General features: G+C 43.6%; 1 protein-coding gene across 2 annotated transcripts in view; it reads right to left on the reverse strand.

Moving 5' to 3' along the window:
- LOC126248689 (plexin-A4) overlaps positions 1-22512 on the reverse strand; it is a 995564-nt gene that overhangs the window by 38102 nt on the left and 934950 nt on the right. Inside the window, exons 7-9 of one of the 2 annotated variants that reach the window (XM_049949967.1) lie at positions 11458-11558; positions 10906-11035; positions 1742-1789 (exon numbers count right to left, since the gene is read on the reverse strand). In XM_049949967.1, coding sequence (XP_049805924.1) covers positions 1742-1789; positions 10906-11035; positions 11458-11558 — 279 coding nt within the window. The remainder of the gene's footprint in view (positions 1-1741; positions 1790-10905; positions 11036-11457; positions 11559-22512) is intronic. The other variant, XM_049949968.1, reaches the window with a different exon arrangement.

A 22512-nucleotide genomic window follows, 5' to 3' on the forward strand; every position in this document is an offset into this window, starting at 1 on the left:
TGGAGAAGAAGTCGAAAGATGGACAGAGAGATCTGAACTCAAGTTTATACACAACCCAAAATTACCAGCCTCTTAACATTGGATGATAGGAATGTGGATACAAACCTGACAACATATTTTTAACAGATTGGATTGTTCAGCACACTGTTAAGTTGGTAGTTAACGCACTACCAAGGACTCAATGTAGACCCATCACACTGACCATAAAAGCTGTAGTGTGTCCAGATATCATCTCATTTAAAAGGTATTTCAGCTTCAAAAAGGTATGTTGGAGATTTTTCACAAAAGAACTGGATACCGAGATTGATGAGATACCTAAGACACATTTATACAGTACACCAGACGAATATCTTGGAAACACATCCCTAGAGGCTGCTGGAGGGAATCCATACCTGTGATTTATGACAACATAAAAATAACCCTAGAAAAGTATAGGCACCTTTACAATATCAATCCAGTCTCTGAAGACAACTTGCAGGCTGGAGAGGAAATGCTCACCCAAGGGAGCACCTTTGAGGAGTTGGATGAGAAATTAACAAGCAGCCCCAAAATACTTACCAAACCCAGTACAGATGCAAGTTTGCAGTTTCAACATGAAGATTAATGAAGCCAAAAGAAAACTCCATGTGAGTTGGAAAGGGCAAGGAGCTAGAGCACTACTACATTCCCCACTACTTAGGTAGAATGTTGGTCAGAACTCTGTCACGTAAACAGCACTGTTCAGACACTAAGCAGAAGGTCAGTGTTAGGAATAACATCATTCATAAACTGACCAGCTCAAACTGGGGTGCTGACCCACAAGTGCTTCAAACAACAGCCACTGCACTCATTTTGTCAGCAGCTGAGTATGCTGCACCTGTGTGGAAGAATTTGGCACATGTGAAACACATTGATGTGACCATAAATGAGTTGTCTTACATCATGATATTTGAGGCCCACACCAACAGAGAAGATCTACCCTCTCATAAGGATAACTCCCCCCAGTATACGGTGGCAAGTATCTGCCAAAGTGGAGAGGAAGAAACAGATGACAAATAATCATCATCCTCTACACAGGCACTTATAATAGCCCAGGTAGCTTCACTCAAGAAAGAGCTGCCTCTGGAGGTCAGAGCCAATCACCATCACTGTCAAAGAGAGGAGATTTCAGCCATGGAAGGAGGCAACACCAAATACTGCCTTGGAGCTGAAGGAAGAACTTGCGGCTAGAAATAACAAATCCTTCACAACCTGGACAGCTCAGCAGGCTGTGGACTAGGATCTCACACTGCAAGCATAACCTTGCATAATGAGGCTGCTTTGATGAGGAACCATTATGTGACTGGGGGAATGACCAAACAGACGACCACCTAGTGATGTGCCCAAACCTCAGCACAAGCTGTACCCCGCTAGCTAAAGATAAGGCCATCTGTGTAGCTGATTATTGGGCTAAATATATTTAAACTTTAAATTTTATTACAGTTGACTTAAACTAGATATTAACGTATGGTGTTCTGGACATGGAAAATAAAATAAAAATAATAAATGATCTTAGTTACACCAAAAATTAACAGTTTTGTCCACAGCATTTGTCAGTCTGATGAACACCAAGTTCATGTTTTTTATCTTATGTGCATGACAAGTGTGTATCAGTTTCATATCAATCGTATGATAATAAGAAGTCAGAATTTGAAACAATCAGACTTGGGTATAACATGTTTCTATTTTAACACTTTCTGATGAACATAAATGATCCACTTACATTTGCAGAAGATTCCACTTCTGTTGCTTTTGCAGATAGTGGAAGTACCTGTATAAAAATTAGTACCAGTCATTTTACTGGAAAGTCGGCTAATGAAATATTTGAAAACTTCAACAGATGGTTAAAGGCCAGTGTATCATCATTAAACCTAATATAAATAACACAAGAATCTCACACAAACAGAACTTGTATAATTCGTCACATGATACACTACACTGTTAAATGAGATGGATGGATAGATGGATTGATGGGGTTACAGGGACCAAACTATGAGGTCATCCTATTCCTATAGGTGTCAAACCAGGAATAGTCCCCAGAGAGGAAGGACACAAAACATAAATCACAAAGAACCCAACTGTGCATGAGAATCAAGAAAACTAAGAGATAGAAGCAAACAGAAGTGAGAGAAGGGCAAAAGGGTAAAGCTGGGTAAGTTGGTCTGTCCAGAACACAGTAGGAGACCGCCAGGACACATTATGTGATGGGAGATGCACAACTCTGCATCTGACCGGTGCTTCCTCGCCCTCCATTATGACAAGAAAACGTGGACAAGTTGATAAATTCTCATGAAAGAGAACAATGACTATGAGACAATAAATCAACAACATATGTAGAAGAATTAAAAAGGTTGGAAGGGCAGGGACCAGACTGAACCACCGAGCAAAGGCAGCCATGGGCCCCCTGGGTTGGTGCAGGTGATGAGGCACCCCTACAGGCCCTCAAGCAACTGTTGAAGCCAATGTGCATTACATCACAGAGAGAAATAGAAACCACATTCATGGGTAAAATGTACAACCGGATCAAAAACTTTTCCATTGTACACTAGTATCGGAGACAGTGTGTAGGCAAGGTTAGGGCTTCGCTGTAATGTGGCCAAAATAGGGAAGTCTAGTAGTATGTAGGCCACAGAGAGTGGGTGGATCATCACATAGGTTGTGGCCATGGGTCAGCCAAGTGTGGCCAATGTGAAGCTGACAGTGAACAGTAGGTTCCCTGTGAGAAGTACAAACGGAAGACTGCCACATCTCCACAGGCCCCTTTATTGCTCGCAGTTTGTTTGGAAAAACCAGGGCACACAAATCCCTGTTCCAAGCCTCCAAGAACTGATGGGCAGTGTTGACCAAAGATCCAGTTCTGGAACCCCCATATTTGAAGTCAGCATCCTGGTAGCCAACTTGGCCAACCAGTCATGACATTCATTCCCTGGGATTACAATGTGACCTGGGTTTCCAGAAAAATATGACCAACTGCCCAGCTTCAGGGGCAGGAAAGAGATCCTGGACAGTCATAAACGATGGATGTTCAGGATAGCACTGGTCAATAGTCTGAAGACTACTTAGGTAGTTACTGCCAATTAAGAGCATCTTACTGCTGCAACAACTAACGTCTTGAGTGAGGGTTCAAGCTATAGCCACCAATTCTGTAGTGACCACACTGCACCCATTTGGCAGGGAGCATTGTTCACTGTACCCCAAATGCGAAGAGGCAAAAACCAGTTTGTCCACTGACTGCAGAGCCATTACTATATACCACTTCCAAACCCGGATATCCACAATGGATAGCCTGGAATGGGTGGCGAAAAATCATGAGGTCTACAGAGCCTTTTGGTCCAAAGGGTAAGTTGAGACTTTCCGAGGATGGGATACACACCACGGGGGCATCCCCAATCTCTCCCTAAAACGAGGTGACAGTGAGGGAAATTGGAGTTCAGAGCAGAGACCCTGTATGCGAACTGTGATCTGGGCTTCTGTTGAGGGAGGTAGATATCCCTACCAGGAAAGAGGACATGGTAGCTTGGATGCTCAGGGAAGCAGCTAATACGTATTGCATAGTTAAGCAGTAGTTGCTAACAACTACCCATAGAAGCCACAAGGCTCGTCTGAAAGGCACCTGTTTCATGTTAGACCCCAATGGTGTACAGGGTTCAGCATCTGCAATGCTGAAGGAAATGCCAAACCATATGCCAGACTCCCATAATCAAGGCAGGACAGGGTCAGAGCTTTGTAGGGCTGCAAAAGTGTACAGCAATCTGCACCCCATCTGGAGTCACTCAGGCAGTGAAGAGTATTAAGATGTGACCAGCATGTTCACTCAAGTTGGCAAAGATGGGGAAGCCAGGTCAACTGGGCATCAAACAGCAGTCCCAAAAAGCGATAAGCCTCCACCACATTGAGCAGCTGGTCATCAAGATTGAGTTTTTGTGGATGGACAGTACGATGGTGACAGAAGTGTATGATGCATGTCTTGGTGGCTGAAAACCAGAAGCCACGGGTATGAGCCCAGGACTGCACCTTCTGTGTAGCACCCTGCAGTCAGTGTTCAGCAACACCTTAGTTGGGGAGCAATAATAAATGCAAAACTCATCAGTGTACATGGACAGTGACATGGTAGTCCTCGCAGCTGCAATTAGACCTTCGATAGCCAATAGAAAAAGAGGCATACTCAATACAGAGCCCTGTGGAAACCATTCTCTTGTGTGTTGGGGGGAGCAGGGGGGGGGGTACTGTGGGAAGCATTGACTTGAACCTGGAAAGTACAGTGTGACAAGATGTTCTGGACAAAAATGGGGCACTCATGAAGGGTAACGAGGATGTTGTGATGCAATGTGGCATCATAATAAGACTCTTGCAAGTCAAAGAAAAAATTATAAGGTACATGCTGGGAAAAAGTTGACCAGATAGTAGACTCCTGGCAGATCAAACTGTCAGCTGTAGAATGGTTTAGGCAAAAACCTCCTTGGGACTGAATCAAAAGACCCTGAGACTCAAGGTACCAACACAGGCACTGGCTCACCATTCATTTGAGCAACTTGTAGAGAACACTAGTCAGACTAATTGGGTGATAGCTGTTCACACCAATGGGGTGTTTACCTGGTTTCAGTACTGAGACAATCACACTTTCTCGCCACTGAGATGGGAATTCAACCATCCACAATCCAGATATAGTTGAAACTGGCAAGAATGTGACATTGCAATCCACCTATTAGCATTTGAGCATTTGACGGAGGGTGTGTTCTGGCCCTGGAGCCATGTCAGGGCAAAGGGAATTCCCACTCACTGAATGGAGGATTATATGGCTCCAGATGACATAGTGAAAGGTAAGTGACTTTGTGCTACCCACTGTTTGAGTACAAGAAATGCAAGCTGATAACCCTCAGATGCAGAGTCTCAAGCATAATGCGAAGTGAAGTGTTTGGCAACAGTCTGGCTCACTGTAGATAACACCATTCAGAGAGATACCAAGTTCACCTGGTGTCCACAGAGGTGTCAAATCTTTGCCCAAACCTGGGAAGGAGGAGTACGCAGTCCAATGGTAGCAACATACCGTTCTCAGCATTCTTGTTTCTGGCATTTTACCATGTAGTGGACCTGGGCACATAGCCATTTGAAGGTAGTGGGGTGCACCATCAACAGATACCATTGGAGAGCTCATTTACTATCTCTAATGGTCACGGCAATTTTGAGGGTCCACCAAGGTACTTTCTTCCGAGAAGGGAGAATAGGGTATCAATAAGTCAGATACATATAACATGGCTCCAGTTGGGCTCTGGGCAGCCACATTGATATCTCCACAGGGCAGAGTGCTGAGAGTGACAGCAGAGGAGGGGGCATCCCAACCAGTTTTGTTGAGACCCCCATCTGCATGGACACCCAGGTGAACAGTAAATTATCACTGTCACACAGGTTATCACGAAGGTTCCAATGGCTAGAGATGAGAAGGTCTGAGCTGCAAATGGGAAGATCAACGGGGGAATAATATTCACATGTCACAATGAAGTGCGTGGGAACACCGGTATTCAAAAAAGCAAAGATCAAGCTCTGTGAGCAAGCTTCCAACATCTTTCCTGTTGCCAGTGGTCATTGTTCCATCCCACAAAGGGTTGTGGGCATTGAAGTCAAGCAGTATTAGGGAATGTGAGGGGGGAGGAGGGAGGGGGAGAGAGGGGAGCTGGGAGAACAGTGCAGACCAAGATTCCATGACACTTCATTGTCAGGAGGTAGATATGTATTATGGACAGTAAAATCCAGAAACATGCTTGCATTAACAGCCACAGCCTCCAAAGTTGTATCAAGTGGCATGTGTTTGCTTGTAGATAAAGTCCAGAATGTGTGTGCAAACACAGCCCGATGCTCTTCAATAGTAAGAACAGCCCCGACAGCCACAGAGGGTATGGGTCTGCATTGCTGAAAACCAAGCTTCCTGGGGGGGGAGGGTAATGTAAAAAGCAGTGGAAACATATGAGAGGTGTCGTAGCTCAACCAAATGACCAAAAAAACAGCTACAGTTCCATTGAAGGCTCGCATCATCAATGAAGGGCCAAAGGAGGCAGGTCATGCCTCAGGAGTGCCTGCTGCCACTAGGTGTGAGGATATGGCATCAATACACAATAGTTCAGAATCATTATATGGGGTGGAGGGGGGTCTAGAGCCACGGGGGCACCAGGAATGCCACCTCAGTGTCCAGTGGCATGATGGCCACTGGAATCTCCTTCTTCTCAGAGGGCTTCTTCTAGTTTTTTGTTTTGTTTTTTTTTTGTCTTTAGATGATTATGATGTCCATGAGGGATTGTCCACCCTAGGTTCTGGGACAGAGGAGGAAAACAAAGTCCTATGACCCACAACCTGTGGCTCCCTCAAGCCACTGGCTGGCATCTGGTTGCAGATCAGCAGATTCCTGGCAAATGAGCACCCCAAGGGACCCATTCCTGGTAAGAGATGCTGGGCATTGCTTCTCTGGCTGGAGTTGAAGACTGATGTCCCCAGTGGGTGGGGAGCTCATTACTCCCAAATGGGGTATGTGGTAACCAGTAGGAGGTGGCCCCTGCAACCACCAGGGGAGTGGATGTAATAGAGCAGCTGTAAGGGCCTGAAGTAGGTAACATGGAGGACAATGGTACAGTGTTAGAGAGGATGACATTGCCGTAGCTGTAGCACACATCATCATCCATGTAGGATGCAAATGGTCATACCTCTTCTTGGCATCTTGATACCTGATTTGGTCAAGAGTATTGCATTCTTGGATTTTCTTCTCTCTTTGGAAGACCGTGCCATGCAATGAGCAGGGTGGAATGGTGGTCCCCACTGTTGACACAGATGGGAGTAAAGGTGCAAGGAATGTTCAGGTGCAACTGACATCCACAATTCCTACAGATGATGCAGGTATTACAATGTGGAAACATGTATCTGAATCTCATGGTTTTGTAACAACACATGGGAGGAGGGACACACAGTTTCACATCACATCAATACCCCCATCACCTTGAGCATTTCAGGCAATGAGTCACCTTCAAAGGCCAAGATGAAGCTCCCAGTATCAACCCTATCATCCTCTGGGCCCTGCTGGACATGACAGAGAAAATGCACACCTCATCACTCCAAATTGTCACGTAACTTACCATCAGTCTGTAAAAGGAGATCACAGTGGAAGATGATACCCTGTACCATACTGGGACAAAGGAAGTGTAAAAGTTACAGGGATGTCACCCAGCTTGTCATAGGGGAGCAACATCTGTGTCTGAGCAGAGGATGCTATCTTTAATCAGAACGGAACCACTTTTCATTTCTGAAATCACTGCTACTTCCCCAAACCAGTCCTGAAGGTGTTCAACAAAGAATAATGGCTTTGTAGTACAAAATAAATCCCCATCAGTCCTAGAACATACTAAGCATTTGGGGGAGTATTTCTCCCTTTTCCCCTAGCCCTACAATACTCCCACAGTGTAGCCAGGGAAGGAAACATTTTGGCACCATATTTCTCTGCACTATAATATGTCTTTCATTCAGAAGACACTGCTGGGGCCATACAGCGACCAGCAGAAGAAAGTTTAATTCACTTCATGTGCGAGTCATCCGCCATGGAACCACTCACTCAAAATGGGGGCTCTCCTCATGGATGCCACCCAGCCATAGCAATTGCTACCTGGCCAGTAAATGATTGCTTGGAGTCCCTGTACCCCAGACATAACAGGCACATGCTCCTTAGCATGCACAGGGAGCTTCCAGCTCAGGCACCAATAATTTATTCCCTGTGTGTTCAGGGGGCTACCACCCTGCAGGTACTTGGTGACCTACATCTCCCCCCCCCCCCCCCCCCCCAATGGAATGACTAATGCACTGGGTGCTGGGTTTTTGGGTGTATTACCTTGGCCAGAAAGGAAGGGTGCAAAGATAGAAAGGCTCAAAAGGTGGAATATACATTGCAGTGAGCGACCTTTCCCACACGATCCGCACTTGTAAAATTTGGAAGATGAATAGCTGGTCAAACCCATCAATGGGGACCATGCGTTTAAGAATAAAAATTTGTAGAATACCGGGAGGGAAGAAATCGAGTGTCCAGTACCGTAAACCACATAGATGCATGGTCGGCCCCATCCAGTGCAAAGGCAGAGGGGAAAGAAGAATAGAAGGGTGGACTTGCAGCACAGAAAGGAAAGGAGCACTGCAAGGACTAGGGCTTCGTGTTGGCCAGGCACATATTCACAAAAGAGTTGTGAGCCCTCTAGGGGGTGTTAAAAGAGAAATTAATTGTCAGGGTTACAGGACAGCAGTTGTGGCATTCTTCTGGGAAAGCCCACTTCCTCATCATGAACACTGCTTCATCTGCAGTTAACTTACAGACTATTCCAATAACACAAAAAAACAATAAAAAGTCTCCAAAGGTTTAATGTTAACACAGAAAAGAATCACATATATGGGTGCACATGTATTCAGCAACGTGCCAAGGCACATTAAATGTCTTTTGGGTATCATAGTGAATTAAAGATCTGTTGGAAAACTTCTACTCCAGTGAACAGTATCTTCATAGAAATTTTTAAAATTAATGTATTATGCTGTAATATAATCAATATCTGCATTGTAATACAATAATATTTTGTAAAGTTAAGCCATTTTATTGCATTGCACTAAAAATGTATGAGGGTGTGCTGAAGAGTAATGCCTCAGAATTTTTTATGTGAAAGCTCTTAAAGTTTTTTAAATAGCACAATAATAATTATTATTCTGCATTATCTACACCTTTATTTCTCAACATAGTCACTCTGTCAAAGAACACATTTCTTCCAGCGAGAGACCAGTTTGTTGGTACCGTCACTGTAAAATGTTTGACTTTGTTGACTGAAGTCCTCAAAGGTGTTCTTGTTGTGTTGTTTTGCGAACAGATGAAAACTGGATGGGGCCAAGTCGAGAGTCTACAGTCAGTGGCAGTGAACCCAAGGCGTCACATTGCTGCAAATGTCGCAGTGCTTGTGCACAGCCTGAAACTGTTATGCTGAAGGAGAGGGTGTGCACGAACTCTTCAAATTCATTCTTTCAGTTTTCTGAGGGTATTGCAGTACCTTGCAGGGTTTTTGGTAGTGCCCTTAGACATGAATTTCAAATTCATCACACTCTGAACATTACACAACGCTGTGCATGGCTTTGCCTGTCGATGGCATGGTCTTGAATTTTTTGGGCATTGGTGGTCCTCCGTGATGGGACTCCACTGATGCTTTCTTATTTTCGGGGTCAAAATGACGAACCCAGCTTTTATCACCTGTCACAATGCTGTTAAGAAAACCATCACCCTCACTCTCAAAATGCCAAAGAAATTGTTGACTGATATCCCATTTCCCATGCTTCCTGTCAGAAATGAGCATTTGAGGCACCATACACACAGTTTTCTGTACCGCAGTTCTGCAATGATGGCCTGTACACACACTCTTAATACGGCACATTTACCTGAGAGCTGCATGTATTATCGAATGATTTTCTCTGATGAGTTCTTCAATCCGATTCCAACAAGTCTCACTGGTTGCCATATACGATCAACCCACTTCGAGCTCTGCCACAAACGTTAGGTTAGCACCACATTTCCCTTCATTACGAGCACGAACAACCCAACTTCGCACACTACTGGTGTAGATACAATCATAACCGTAGACGTCTTTCATTTCTCTATGAATTGCAATTGGAAGCACGTTTCCTGCGGTTAGAAATTCGATTACAACATGCTGTTTCTCATGCGCCCACATAGTTACGTTACACACCACCAAGTTACATGCCACATGTTGGAGCCCTCTAGCAGCAGAGGATTTATCAGCGAAGCGGGAAAGTCGCCTGAGTAATAGGCATTACATGTAATATCTCAACCAATATTGAGAACAGAATAAAAAATTTACAGGTATTACTTTTCAGCGCGCCCTCGTACATCCCAGAGTTATTTCTACAGCCTGGAAACTTCTCTTCACAAAATCCATGGAATATGATTCATGTAAAGCAACAAAATAATAATGAAAGGAAAATGCTGATTCATTCACAAGCATAACTAAACAGATCAGTATTTATGAACATACAATTATACAATCAACTTACAAAATGTGATGATACCTTCATTCGGTCAAGTTCGCATTCAAGGAAAATTAAGAATGGAATGTACTGCTGGAGAATGTGAAATTATATTGTAGATGGTTCAAATGGCTCTGAGCACTATGGGACTCAACTTCTGAGGTCATTAGTCCCCTAGAACTTAGAACTAGTTAAACCTAACTAACCTAAGGACATCACAAATATCCATGCCCGAGGCAGGATTCGAACCTGCGACCGTAGCGGTCTTGCGGTTCCAGACTGCAGCGCCTTTAACCGCACGGCCACTTCGGCCGGCTATATTGTAGAACATCATTCAATACAGTAGTAATAATGGAAATATTTTCATGCTTGGTGATTTCATTTCCTTTCTTTTCATTTGATTTTCAACTGTCAAAAATTTAATCCATGACCTCGCTCAAGAGCAAGAAAAATAAATACAGGAATCATGATACAGTGTACAGTCAAATCATTATGATCGGTTTTCATCAGTTTCCTAGTTTCAACATTAACAGACTGTGAGCAACAAGTAATGTGAAATAAAGAATGAATTCCCTTAATACAAATAAGCTACCACTTCTGTATCTGTTATACTGTATTTTGCAAGTGGTAACGAAATGTTGTCAACAGCTATTAACCAAATAAATGATTCCTTATTCGTATGATCTCTGAATCCATTTTACACACTCTCTCTCTCTCTCTCTCTCTCTCTCTCTCTCTCTCTCTCTCTCTCTCACTCACACACACACACACACACACACACACACACACACACACACACACAGAAGAAAACGATCTTGTAGGAAACAGTACAACAGTACATACCGTTCTAGCTGTGGTTCGCTGAAGCTGGTTTGGGGTCACAGTTGTGATAGTTGTACAACGTCCACTCTTATAGGAAATCCAGTACAGTGGGTCTTTAGCAGCATCCTGGCAATCACTGCGGAGGCTACATCTAGCAAAATATTTCAGTAATTTAGTTCCAGTTCTGATAGTGTTAAGCCGTAAATGAACAGGTCTGAATAATTAGTGGTTCTATTATACAATAAATGATATTCTAATGGGCCAACATCATTGCACTGCATTTAAAGGGTTTAGTAGATAGACTTTTTTTCATCTGCGACCTTAGGATAAACTATATTCGTATTAAAGAGGCAGTTTAACATACAGTAAAAAATTCAGTTCAGTTCAGTGTAGTGTTACAATAACTATTAGTGATTCAATTTTCAAAGCTTGGTCTAGTTAAAATGAAGACAAGAATACCGTATTTGCTTGAAGCAAACTAGATTTTAAGAGAAATAATGCACTGCAACCTAGATAATGATAAAATCAATTCCAAGTGTGACAAAGTCTCACAGGACTTTGCACATTACTTACTTATTTTCAAGAGAGCACCAGCCACAGTATGGATCCTTGGCACCTAAACAGTCCCAGCAAGTCTTGTAAACACTGCACGACTGCACTTTCACTTTGGACACCTGTAACAGAAATGATAATGTTGCAGTAAAAACAGGCTGACGATTAACAGAAGTGTAGTTTCTCTAGTCCCCACATTTTCTACATTTGTTCAAAATGTGTAATATATATAAGATATGGGACACTACTCAGTTATGAGGAATATAATGGCACACCAAATGTAGACAGTTGATAACGTAACCAAACATTGTCCAGAAAGTGAAGGAAAGCAGACTTTGATTTATAGGGCATGGTGCTCAAATGCCATAAGTCACAGTTCGAAAGTAGTGATGGTGGTAACACCCGGAGAAACACTTCTCCTTGGCCGATTCAGGAAAGGATGGATGGGCGAAACTATTAAGGACCCATAACAGCTGACTACCGAATCTAACTGGATGCAAACAGTTAGTTACTAGAGGCAGTTTGTAAGGTTGGTACATGATCTTCGAGGTTGATGAAGTGCTGGCTATGTAAGCAAGTAAGTGTAACAGACAGAAAGCATATACATCGCATTCCACAATGTTTAGACGGCAGATCATGTTCTGTTTAGGGCTCAATCAATATCAGTATGGTGAAATAGCGTTGCAGGGCGAACAAATATTGACGTTCACCGTACGCGGAGTGTGAAACAGTGTGCAGGACGAAGATAAGTAAACTTCACTCGGGTACCATGGCGCTGTTTACCCACTCCCTTAAGGGTTATGTTAGTTTGATGTAATGGAGAAGGTTCAAATTTAAAACTAGAGTAAATTACACGGATCTTCTGAGTAACGGCCGGCCGCTGTGGCGGTTCTAGGCGCTACAGTCTGGAACCGCGCGACCGCTACGGTGTCGCAGGTTCGAATCCTGCCTCGGGTATGGATGTCTGTGATGTCCTTAGGTTAGTTAGGTTTAAGTAGTTCTAAGTTCTAGGGGACTGATGACCTCAAATGTTAAGTCCCATAGTGCTCAGAGCCATTTGAACCATTTTTCGGAGTAACGTGTGGTAAGGAAGTGTTGTGCAGGAACCCATTTGCGTTGCTGAAGTCACGTTAGAAGGGATGTTAAGTGAGAAAGTGTCTTTTAAATTAACAACTGGAGAAGAACTCCGTAAAAAGAAAAACAAACTGTAAAGCTGGATGTGTCTATTACATCTACCATCCGTTGTCTATTAACTTACACTGACGGGGCAAAAAAATATCCCTAAAATCAAAGATGTGATGTAACGCCCAGTATTTAATTTTTAGATAACCAATAGGACTGATAAATTTAGGTGCTGCTCTGTCAAAATGGATTTTCTAATACGTAGCCACGAGAACAAGCCTGCTGTTTCCCGCCGTAATGGTAACATTACAAGCGTTGAAAAGTGTGGAAAATACACTTTTAAAATGCAAGCTAAACCTAATACCCACAACAAAAAGAAGCGGAACGTCAAAAAAAGATTCACGATGTAAAAAGTATGTCTGGTAGTTTCAGAACACTAGTAAGCAGTGAATTGAAAACGAGTAATATTATAGATAGCCTCAGGAACGAAGATACTGAAATCTAAGCCATCAGCGGCATCTAAGAATGCAGACATAAGTCTCCTAACAATTTGCTCACGATCGGTCAGAGTTTACCAAAGATATGAACGAAAATCTGGTAAAGTTAACACAAGAGAGAGATGAAAGTACTAACGGCTAAATAACAGTGACTGTTCATTCTGAAGTCATGGAAACAAAAATCTTAATGAAAGGAGGAGAAATACTTTGAAGTTACGAATTCATGTTTTTGACTAACAACAAAATTATGTTCAGACATGAGAAAAATCGAGAATTAATTGTTTAATGCTATCTGAGACTTCAAAATTGTTGAAATAGAAATAACTCAGGAAGTAGATGAAACAACTCTACAGATATGTGGAGCCATCCGGTTTCATCTGCGGTGCACAGTACCTTGAAAATGTTAAGCGGGTTTCGAACTACATATTAGTGGAATGTGTACCGTATTCTGTATGAAACACATCAGCAACAAAGCAGTTTTGTCCTGAACTTTCGACAATTACTTTAACCCCGTTAAAAAAAATTGAGATTTACGAGTCCCCTCGAAAGTGACGTGTGAGACTAACTTTAGCAACGAGAATGAAGGGCAGAATGCTTCGGCTCTCCTATCACTCGTTGGTGCAACGGGGTCTAATGGGACACTCAAGTAGAAAAGCTAGTAGCAGCCCCTGGAAGCACAAAGTGCGTTTTCTTGTATTCCAGCTAAAACAGCGTGTCAGTGATCAGATAAAACGTAAAGAAAAACGTATAACAAGAACGTAGGGACCATAAAGGAATACAATGTTCCGCGTGGTATTTCAAAGTTTGAATACTTGCTTGTTCCCATTTCGTTTCTCTCCACAACACACAACAAAAATTCTCTCTCTCTCTCTCTCTGTGTGTGTGTGTGTGTGTGTGTGTGTGTGTGTGTGTGTGGACGCACACGCAACCATCCCTCAAAGCTTTAGCGTAGATGACTTGGCCCTGTCACTCATTGTCAGTACGCCAGGAGAACTAATGCTACCTTAAAGACAGATATGGCCTTCAGACCACGTTACCACAGTGTATTAGTTTGTGTAATATAACGAAAACCACATACACTGATTTAGTGGAAACAAGCATGATTCAAAGGAGATATTTTTAGTCGCTCTTAGAACAGAAGTCGAGCAAGAAACATCGCGTCTGCAGTATCAGTCGCAGTACATGAATCTGATTATAGGCTCTGCACTCTTTCGTCGCATTTTTGTTGCCTGTTATTTGCAAGTACTATAATCAATAGGTGCAACATAAACTAAGGGCACTTAACTGTTAGTTGATGGTGACTTGGTTATCAACACCACTAAAGTTGTCAGTGATTGAAACAAATCATAACAAGAAGAGTGTTAAAAAGAATGAAGGGTCCTATACATTTCAGGGATGAAATAAATTAATAATATCATGTTCCCTCAGGATACTATAGAATGCACAGTGACTCACTTATGGATTTATATGCTATTCAATGGAGATAGAACAATCCTTGCATAGAAAATTTAACTCGTTTATTACATAAATGGCTTGCATCGCGGTTTATATTTAAGAATCACTATTAATCTAGTATAACAGGTCGTTGGGATATTCCACAAATCATAATACAATAAACGAAGACGCAGTTAAATGGTTCAAATGGCTCTGAGCACTATGGGACTTAACATCTGTGGTCATCAGTCCCCTAGAACTTAGAACTACTTAAACCTAACTAACCTAAGGACATCACACACAGCCATGCCCGAGGCAGGATTCGAACCTGCGACCGTAGCAGTCGCGCGGTTCCGGACTGAGCGCCTAGAACCGCTAGACCACCGTGGCCGGCGAAAGAAGAATAGGATTTACCGTACCGTCGACGACAAGATCATTAGTGGCAGAGCACAAGCCCGGATATAAAAGGAAGGGGGATGGAATTGGCTGTGCCGTTTACACAAGCACCGTTCCAGCATTAGCCTTAATCGCTATGGGGACACTATGGGAAGAACGAATCTAAAGAGGGTGTTCGCTGTTCCCGTTTGCGAGTCCAGTACCTTTGCTGCGTCGCCTCTCTCGGTATATAAGCACGGCAACCAGACAGCATTCTGCGATACGCTGACATGGTTTCTCGAGGCGACAAAATAGCGTAAATATGACTGGGTGTTCTAGATCGTATGTCATTCATTGTCTGTGTTTTCTATGTAAAAATCAATGCAGATATGAGTCATACTTTCTACACATCGCTTCGTCTGAGAAATGCGAGCAAGCAACTCTTCGAAGCATTAAGTCCTGTCGATGACTTTGATCAGCTGCCAACCTGAGAATAACTGACAATTTCCGACAACCGCATTGCCTTCCTGCAATACTACTTTAATACAATAATGCTGAATATCTTTCTATGAAATATACAAACTACTACATAAAATTTAGCTCCTTTACTGTGCTACTGTGAAAGTAAAAATCTGAGGGAATTCTAACCGTGGATAAGACGCCTACTTCCTAAACAGACTGAAATGGCATAAGCAGATCAGCAATCCTAAGACATGCTATCAAGGAAATACCGGACTTCAAAACAAAAATTAGGAAAGTTATGTATAACAATTTAATTTCTCCATTGCGAATCTGGTTGAACATCATGACAGTAGGGACGGCTATAGACTAATATTTCCCTACATATACAAACGTAACACCAACAACGTGATACAGAGTCCGTGAATTTAGCTAACGCGTAAGCCTAAATTTCAGTCGCTCTCTCGTTTTTGGTTTCTGATGTAATATAGCGGTTACAGCCACTTTCTGAGCACTTCAGAGGAAAACTTCGGAAAAAATTAATTTAATCCCCCCTCCACAAAAGAGTTTCTTTTTTTTATTCTTTGACGCTTTGGAGAGTATTACCATAATTGCAATGAAATGAATACCTCTAGCTGCATACAGGGGTTGATATACGTCAACGGGGACAGTTGAAAATGTGTGCCCCGACCGGTACTCGAACTCGGTATCTCCTGCTTACATGGCAGATCCATCTGAACCACCGAGGACACAAAGGATAGTGCGACTGCAGGGACTTATCTCTGGCATGCCCCCCGTGAGACCCACATCCCCAACTTATCGTCCCGCACAATATTCATAGTGCCCCTGCCCACTATACTCATTACTCGCGGCTTTTTGCCGATTCCCGTAAGAGTTCGGGCACCGTTTGTGCATCCGCACAGAAGAAGATGGTCAAATGGCCGGTGAGCCTTAACTATATACATATACTACCATAATACCATTTCCCCTCCTGGCAGACTTTGTTGACTGTCGCTTAGTATAGATCTTGTCACTTGTGAAATATTATAGTTCTTCCCAGGACCACTCACTGTGCATATACACACTATATCATTCTTTGCTCGCCGTGGATATGGCGTTTGTTTTTGTCGCCATATGTATTTCCTGACGGCTCTGAGCACTATGGGACTTAACATCTATGGTCATCAGTCCCCTAGAACTTAGAACTACTTAAACCTAACTAACCTAAGGACATCACACAAAACCCAGTCATCAGGAGGCAGAGAAAATCCCTGACCCCGCCGGGAATCGAACCCGGGCGTGGGAAGCGAGAACGCTACCGCACGACCACGAGCTGCGGACATTTCCTGACGCCACATCACGTTAATAAGGCAGGCCTTGCCAAACACCTAACTATCTGAATTCGTTAAGTCCCTTAATACATGGGGAGAATCATTTGGTAACATATACTGATGCGCCAAAGAAACTGGTATATGCATGCGTATTCAAATACAGAGATATGTGACCAGGCAGAATACGGCGCGGCGGTCGGCAACGCCTATAGAAGACAAGGAGTGCCTACGGCAGGTTATAAAGATTTAAGTGAGTTTGAACGTCGGGTTATAGTCGGCGAACGAGCGATGGGATACAGCGTCTCCGAGATAACGATGAAGTGGGGATTCTCCAGTGTGGCCATTTCACGAGTGTACCGTGAATATCAGGAATCCGGTAAAACATCAAATCTCCGACATAGCTGCGGCCAAAAAAACATCCTGCAAGAACGGGCCCAACGACGGCTGAAGAGAATCGTTCAATATGACAGAAGTGCAATCCTTCCGCAATTTGCTGCAGATTTCATTGCTGGGCCACCATCAAGTGTCAGCGTGCAAACCTTTCAACGAAACATCACCGATATGGGCTTTCGGAGCCGAAGGACCACTTGTGCACCCTTGGTGACTGCACGGCACAAAGCTTTACGCCTCGCCAGGGCCCGTTAACACCGACACTGGACTAGTGATGACTGGAAACATGTTGTCTCGTCGGATGAGTCTCGTTTCAAATTATATCGGGCGGATGAACGTGTACGGGTATGGAGACAACCTCATGAATCCATGGATCCTGTATGCCAGAAGGGGACTGTTCAAGCTGGTGGAGGCTTTGTAATGGTGTGGGGCGTGTGCAGTTGGAGTGATATGGGACATGTGATACGTCTAGATACGACTCTGACAGGTGATACGTACGTAATAATCCTGTCTGATCACCTGCATCCATTCATGTCCTTCGTGCATTCCGACGGACATGGGCAATTCCAGCAGGGCAATGCGACACCGCACACGTCCAGAATTGCTACAGTATGGCTCCAGGGACACTTCTGAGTTTAAACACTTCCGATGGCCACCAAACTCCTCAGATATGAACATTATTGAGCATATCTGGGATGCCTTGCAACGTGCTGTTCAAAAGATCTCCACCCCCACGTACTCTTACGGATTTATCGACAGCCCTGCAGGATTCAAGGTGTCACTTCCCTCCAGAACTACTTCACACATTATTCGAGTCCATGTCATGTCGTACTGCGGCGCTTCTGCGTGCCCGCGGGTACCCTACACGATATTAGGCAGATGTACCAGTTTCTTTGGCTCTTCAGTGTATATGGCGAACAAGATTGATGCTATCAAACAAAAATTAATCCTACGGAAAAATCAGTTTTAAGTTCATGACATCAACTTTAGCAGATAGATGTACAGTGTAGCATCCGGATCAACGACCTGTTGAATCAACGAATTTACAAGACTTCTACAAAATCTTATTCCACAAGTAATATCCTCGGGTACAGAGACAAGCCGCCGAAGTTATTTCAATGTTTGGTTCAACATATGTGGGTGAAATTATTTCTGTTTTGCAGTTGACAAAGTTCCGCCAACGAAAGGGTGCAACATATATTAATCTGCTTAAATCCATGTGTTTGACTTAATCACGAGCCATAGTTCCAAATATATTACATATTCTAAAATCGAAATATGCATAAATTTATAAATTTCACAGTTACATGTTAAATGCCTGTATGTACTTTTTTTTTAGCTCTGTTCATTGTATTAGCACAATGTAATGTACTTACTTAATCAAATAACAGAAGTACTGTTTTGCCAGAATATTAAATTTGAAAATAAACACTAATGATAAAATCCTGCTTAAGGGTATGGTTCAATATTCGCCACTTGGAAGTAGTCGCACTATGTTGAAAACACGTGTTCCCAAGTTTCCCGCGTGTGTATCCTCCGTCATATAGCCGTCTCACTCACACCTCGGAATACCGCAGTGGTGGTGGAAGCAGGACCGCTAAGTGGACACGATCGCGCTAGAGCAGCGCGAGCGCGCCCCGGGAACGTGTATCTTGGCCAGGCCTGATGTAAGTGCAGAAATGTCGTGTACACCGCTAGTCTGCCAAAAATGCAAACTATGTTCCGCGTATTTTCATGTTTGAAGCGAATTTGTATCTTGACCCATCCGGATAGGCACACGCGTTAGCAAGCCGCTTCCGGGACTGGCGGAGACGCGCCGTCCTAGGATCGAATCCGAAGGTGGAGTAACGGCGAGGGCCGGTGTATCGGGCAGCCTGGATGTGGTTTCTAGGCGATTGCCCACCACCGATTAGGTGAATATCCAGCTAGCACCCACGTCCCCGCTTCAGTTACACGATTTGGAAACATTTCGAAAACGTTCTCATACTTTCATGTGTGATAACACAAAACGCACTGGTGACAGGACGGGCATCTGGCCACCCTCTAACTCCTTTATCATTGTCAGCTTCAGATTAAATAGGACTGGGAAAGAGAAAATGAGAGAAGAACCGACTTTGTGCCTTGTTCCAGATGAACCCGGCATTCGTCCAAATGCGTTTAGAGACCGGCCAAGAACAATGCACGTGCTGACCATTGTTACTTCGGTTCAACTTCCTGTCTAAATAAGTACAGTTACAGAAGTTACGCTCCAAGTGCAGGAGCTTTCACGGTTTGCAAAACATCATGCACTGGGTACATAAAAATATTCAGTATTTTACTCCTCATTTCTTATCTTGTCCTTTGTAAGACAATCACGAGAAGATTTTTACAGGCATTCGTGATCACAAGTTCTCTACTTCTTTGTCGTCATCGTCGTCATAGAAGAAGTAGTAGAGGTGGTAGAAGTAGTAGCGGTGATGGTAGTAGCGTCTTCACTCCGGAGATTGGTTTCATGCACATCTCCACGCTGCACCTACTGCGACCAATCGTCGTTCATTTGTACCTGTTTGCTGTATTCAAGTATTGGTCCCCCTCTACCATCTTTACACCGCCCCCTCCCTCCGTCACACACACACACACACACACACACACACACACACACACACACACACATTTTCCTCCATTACTACAGTGACGATTCCTTGATGCCTCAGAATGTGTCCTACCAACCGATCCCTTCTTTGTCTCAACCTGTGCCATGTATTTTTTGTCCCAAGTCCATTCAGTGCCACTTCATTACATATTTGCACTACCCATATAATCTTCAGCATTCTTCTGTAGCTCCTACTCTCTCCTTGTCTCTACTGTTACATCATACACGATTCACATCTGCATAAGGTTACACTCCAGACAAATAGCAGTAAAAAAAGACTTCTTAAAACATACATTTACATTCGATGTTAAATATATTTCTCTTCTTCAGAAGATCTTTTCTTGCTGTCGCTAGCTGCATTTTATATCCCGTCTACGACGACAATTGTAGTTATTTTGCCGCCCCAACAGAAAAACTGAGAAAAGACACACTTTTGGTCTCTCACTACCTAATCTAACTCCCTCATTATCATCTGATTTAATCGTCTACATTCCATTATCCTTGTTTTACTGTTCTTGACAATCATCTTATAATATCTTTTCGAGGCACTACTCATTCCGTTCAACTGCTCTTCGAAGTCCTTTGCTCTCTATAACACAATTACTGTGTCATCGGCAAACTCCGAAGTTTTAATTTCTTCTCCTTGAAGTTTCATTCTCTTTCCCAATTTCTCCTTGGGTTCCTTTGCGGTCTGTCGATGTGCAAACTGAATAACAGCGGGGATAGGTTACAACATTCTCTCACTCCCTTTCCAACCAGTGTTTCCCTTTCATGCCTCTCGGCTCCTGCAAATACCGTCTGGTTTCAGTATAACTTGTGCATAATCTATCGCTCCCCTTATTTTATCCCTGCTTCCTCCAGAATTTCGAAGAGCGTATTCCAGTCAACATTGTCGAACATTCTATAAATATATAAATTTTATAAACGTAAAAGAAGGAAGGAAAACTAGAGTTTAACGTACCGTCGATAGCGCGATCGTTAAGAAGGATCGCAAGCTCCGATTGCGGAAAATGAGGATGGAAATTGGCCATACCTTTGTCAGGGGAAATACCCCAGCATTGCATAAGGCGATTTATGGGAATCACGGAAAACCTAAATCTTGGTGGCCGGACGGGGATTTGAATGATTCCAGTGTGCTAACCACTGCGCCACCTCGCTCGGTACAATAAACGTAGGTTTGCCTTTTTCCAACCAATCATGTGAGATCCATTGCGGTTACAAAAGTCATAAGATACCTCCTAACATCGTGCTGGACCCCCTTTTCCCCGATGTAATGCAGCAACTCTACGTGGCATGGACTTAGCATGTTGTTGCAACTCCCCCGCAGAAATATTGAGCCACCTTGTTTCCATATAGACGTCCATAACTGCGAAAGTGTTGCCGGTGCAGGATTTCGTGCACGTACTGACCTCTATGTTATGTCCTATAAATGTTCGATAGGATTCGTGTCGGGCGATCTGGGTGGCCAAACTATTCGCTCTAACCGTCCAGAATGTTCTTCAAACCAATCGCGAACAACTGTGGCCCTGTGACATCGCGCATTGTCATCCATAAAAATTTCATCGTTGCTCTCGAACAAGACATCCGTGAATGACTGCAAACGGTCTCTGCCGGTATGTGGCCGACCGGTTCTAGGCACTACAGTCTGGAACCGCGCGACCGCTACGGTGTCGCAGGTTCGAATCCTGCTTCGGGCATGGATGTGTGTGATGTCCTTAGGTTAGTTAGGTTTAAGTAGTTCTAAGTTCTAGGGGATTGATGACCTCAAATGTTAAGTCCCATAGTGCTTAGAGCCATTTGAACCAAATGGTCTCCAAATAGCTGAATATCCAGAGTACACAGTCCATTCCATGTAAAGACACTGTCCACACCATTGTGGAGTCACCACCAGCTTGCACAGTGCCTTGTTCATAGCTTGGGTCCATGGATTCGTGGGGTCTATACCATACTCGAACCAACTGAAACCGGGACTCATCTGACCAGGTCACGGTTTTCCAGTCGTCTACGGTCCAACCGATATAATTACGAGTTCAGGAGAGGCGATGTCGTGCTGTCAGCAAAGGCACTCGCGTCGGTCGTCTGCCGGCATGGCCTACTCACGCCAAATTTCGCCGAACTGTCCTAACGGATCCGTTCGTCGTACGTCTCACATTTATTTCTGCCGTTGTTTCACGCTGTGTCGCTTGTCTGTCAGCACTGACAGTTCTACGCAGACGCCGCTGCCGTCGGTCACTAAGTGAAGGCCGTCAGCCACTGCGTTGTGCGTGGTGAGAGGTAATGCTCGAAATTTTGTATTCTCGGCACGCTCTTGACACTGTGTATCAAGAAGTATTGAATTCCCTAATGATTTCCGAAATGAAGTGTCCCACGCGTCTAGCTCCGACTACCGTTCGGCATTCAAAGACTTAATTCCCTCCGTGCGGTCATGATCACGTCGCAAACCATTTCACATGATCACCTGAATACAAACGACAGCTTCGCCAATGCACTGCCCTTTTATGTACACGATACTACCGCCATTTGTGTATGTACACATAGTTATTCCATGACTTTTGTCACCTCAGTGTATCTCAGTAATGCCTTGCGTGTTTCTACATTTTCCCGGAATCCAAAATGATCACCCCCGAGGTCGGTGTCTACTATTCTTTTTCATTTTTTCCAAATAATGTGTGTTAGTGTTATTCAAGAATGACTTATTAAACTAATAGTTTAGCACTACATTTGTCAGCAAATTCTATTTTTGGAATTTTAATTATTACACTCCTCGTACAGCCTGAGGGTATTTCGGCTGTATAATATCCATATAACAGGTTGTAAGACGTGTGTATTTCTACTG

This window comes from Schistocerca nitens, chromosome 3 (assembly GCF_023898315.1).
Source record: "Schistocerca nitens isolate TAMUIC-IGC-003100 chromosome 3, iqSchNite1.1, whole genome shotgun sequence".
In the NCBI taxonomy this organism is placed as follows: Eukaryota; Metazoa; Arthropoda; class Insecta; order Orthoptera; family Acrididae; genus Schistocerca; species Schistocerca nitens.